A 3,225-nucleotide genomic window follows, 5' to 3' on the forward strand; every position below is an offset into this window, starting at 1 on the left:
TTGGAGACAGAGTTTTGTTCTGTTGCCCAGGCTGGAAGGCAGTGGTGCAATCTTGGCTCACTGCAACCTCCACTTCCCAGGTTCCCCGAGTAGCTGGGACTATAGGTGCATATCTGGCTAACTTTTTGTATTTTAGCAGCGACGGGGTTTCACCGTGTTGCCCAGGCTTGTCTCAGACTCCTGAGCCTGGCAATCCACCCACCTTGGCCTCCCAAAGGAGGCGTCAGCCATCACACCAGGCCTTTTATCTTTTATACTGTGTTACTATAACTTTTCTACGTTTACATATACAAATAACATTGCATTACAAATTGCCTACAGTATCCAGTACAGTAACATGTTACAAAATAGGCTGTGACATATAGCCTAGGTGTGTGGTGAGCTATACCATCTACTTGTGTAAGTGTACTCTATGATGTTCACACAATAATATCATCCAAAGACACATTTCTCAGAACATTTCCCCATTGTTAAGTGATACATGACTGTGTATGACTTGTAGGAACATGCTACCTGGAAGAAAATTATACATGTTTTTTGGAAGTATGTACATCTTTCTGGATATATTTAGAATTGGAATTATGATAAAGACACAGTGGTTGTAACAGACTTATACTTCACCACAGTGACTGGAATGCTAATGCTTTGAAAATGTTTATGGTTTTATACTATCTTGAACCGACATTTGATGGCTCAAGGTACATTTACTTATATTTTAAAATAGCATTCCTGAAAAGTTCAATTGTTTTTGTCTGATTGTGATCCTCCCACCTTGGTCTCCCCAAAGTGCTGGGATTAAATGCGTGAGCCGCTGTCCCCAGACTCAGATATGTTTTTACACAGGGTGGTGGTAAGAAAGCCCAAACCAAGACATAATGTACCTTGTCATAATACTGCAGCCTAGGGGTAGACACGATCTCCCCATCCTCTGAGCGAATCAAGCGATCCAAAAATTCCTCTTTGCCTACTTCAGATGCTGCCTGACAAAAACATTCCAGAGCCTGGAGAAATAAAATATAAAGTAACTTAAAACGACAGATCATTCCAATTCTAGGTGCTATAGATCAGGGGTTCACACATAAGGAAAGCCAGAAAAGAAACAAAATTGCTTAACATGGTCTATTATATTCATAGTTTCTGACACATCTTGAATTCTACGTGATGCATTATTTAATATTTAAAAACATTTATTACACATTTAACTTAAATGCTACCAATTAAAAAGTAAACCTTGGCCAGGTCCAATGGCTCACACCTGTAATCCCAGCACTTTGGGAGGCCGAGGCAGGTGGATTACTTGAGGTCAGAAGTTTGAGATCAGCCTGGCCAACATGGTGAAACCTCGCCTTTATTAAAAATACAAAAATTAGGTGGGCCTGGTGGGGCATGCCTGTAATCCCAGTTACTCAGGAAGCTGAGGTAGTAGAATTGCTTGAGCCTGGTGGGCAGAGGCTGCAGTGAGCCGAGATTGCGCCACTGCACTCCAGCCCTCCAGCCTGGGTAACAGAGCAAGACTGTCTCCCCCACCGCCCCCCACCTGCAAAAAAAAAAAAAAAAAAAAAAAAAAAAGTAAACTTTAATAAGATGACTGATAACGTAGATACATAATAAAGCAACTGTAGCAATATGTTAACAATTGTAGAATTTGAGTGTTATGTATGTACTGTTCACTGTAAAAGTCTTTAAACTTTTCTGTTTGAAAATTTACATAATAATAGAATATCAGGGAAACAATTAAAAATGTAAACTACCATAATGAGAAAAAAGCAGCATAAGACAATAAAAAATGTAATTAATAAATAAATTTCAGCTGGATGCCTGTAGTCCCAACACTTTGGGAGGCTGAGGCAGGCAGATCACTTGAGCCCAGGAATTCGTGACCAGACTGGGCAACATGGGAAAGCCCCTCTCTACAAAAAATTTAAAAATTAGCCAGGAATGGTAACGTGTGCCTGTAGTCCCAGCTACTTGACAGGCTGACATGGGAAGATTGCTTGAGCCCAGGAGGTTGAGGCAGCAGTGAGCCATGATTATGCCACTGCACTCCAGTCTGATAGAGTGATACCTTAAAAGAAATAATAAAATAAGTAAATAAATTTGATTTATAAAAATGTATCCTGTGGCTGGTCCAAGTGCAGTGGTGTTTACAACTAATTGATCACAACCAGTTACAGATTTCTTTGTTCCTTCTCCACTCCCATTGCTTCACTTGACTAGTTAAAAAAAAAAAAAAAAATGTATCCTGGCCATATATGGTGGCTTATGCCTGTAATCCCGGCACTGTGGAGGCCAAGGTGGGAGGATTGCTTGAATCCAGCCTGTCTGTGTAACACAGTGACATTAGTGGACCCCGACTCTACAAAATAATAATAATAAAAATAATAATGAAAGGAATCCCTAAAAACATACAGGGGCAGGAGGGTTCTAATGTTTTCTTATGTTCCTGAGTCCTGTCTAAACTGCAGAATACAAGAAAATGACTAGTCCTCACATGTATATCATGCCTTTCACTGACATTAATATAGTATTTTTTAACTTTATCTAGAGGATTCTATGTCTCCCATCCCCTACAACCTAGTCACATGGAAGCTAAGCCTCTTCCTTGCATTAACATTTATTTACCATTTAAATGCAGTTTACCTTCTGTCCTTCTCCTGTAACTAGGTAACACCTTCCCAGCATAAATCGACAGGAACCAACATTGACTTGACACCAGGGTTGTAGCAGTTGAATATATTCCTTAAAGGCATAAAAGGTGCTTTCTGATTAGAAAATAAATGTTACTCAAGGAGATACTCATTTCCAAGTTCTTCTTCACAGAGGATGAAAAGATAGTGTTTGAACAAATGTTTTATTTCCCGACATCATTCTGAGATTAAAACCTACCCCTGTTGCATTCGTTCCTCGTCCATTCCCTTTCCTTATGCAAACAGGAGTCCAGTAACACACATACAGGTATTTTATATTTCAGCAATTTTCCAGTTTTTGATATTTATTGGTTCAATGGCTAGATTCCAGTAAAGGATTTATACGAAAACAACAGTACATTTGTATTGCTATAAAGAAAACCTAAAGAGAGAATTTCTTAAAAACATACTCTAGAGACTGGGCGTGGTGGTTCACGCCTGTAATCTCAGCACTTTGGGAGGCCAAGGTGGGTGGATCACTTCAGGTCAGGAGTTTGAGACCAGCCTCACCAACATGGTGAAACCCTGTCTCTAATAA

At 39.7% G+C, this 3,225-nt stretch overlaps 1 protein-coding gene across 1 annotated transcript in view; it reads right to left on the reverse strand.

Moving 5' to 3' along the window:
* NUP160 (nucleoporin 160) overlaps positions 1-3,225 on the reverse strand; it is a 67,296-nt gene that overhangs the window by 22,689 nt on the left and 41,382 nt on the right. Inside the window, exons 23-24 of the mRNA XM_037746030.1 lie at positions 2,641-2,739; positions 882-1,001 (exon numbers count right to left, since the gene is read on the reverse strand). Coding sequence (XP_037601958.1) covers positions 882-1,001; positions 2,641-2,739 — 219 coding nt within the window. The remainder of the gene's footprint in view (positions 1-881; positions 1,002-2,640; positions 2,740-3,225) is intronic.

Source organism: Cebus imitator, unplaced genomic scaffold (assembly GCF_001604975.1).
Source record: "Cebus imitator isolate Cc_AM_T3 unplaced genomic scaffold, Cebus_imitator-1.0 Scaffold218, whole genome shotgun sequence".
Lineage (NCBI taxonomy): Eukaryota > Metazoa > Chordata > Mammalia > Primates > Cebidae > Cebus > Cebus imitator.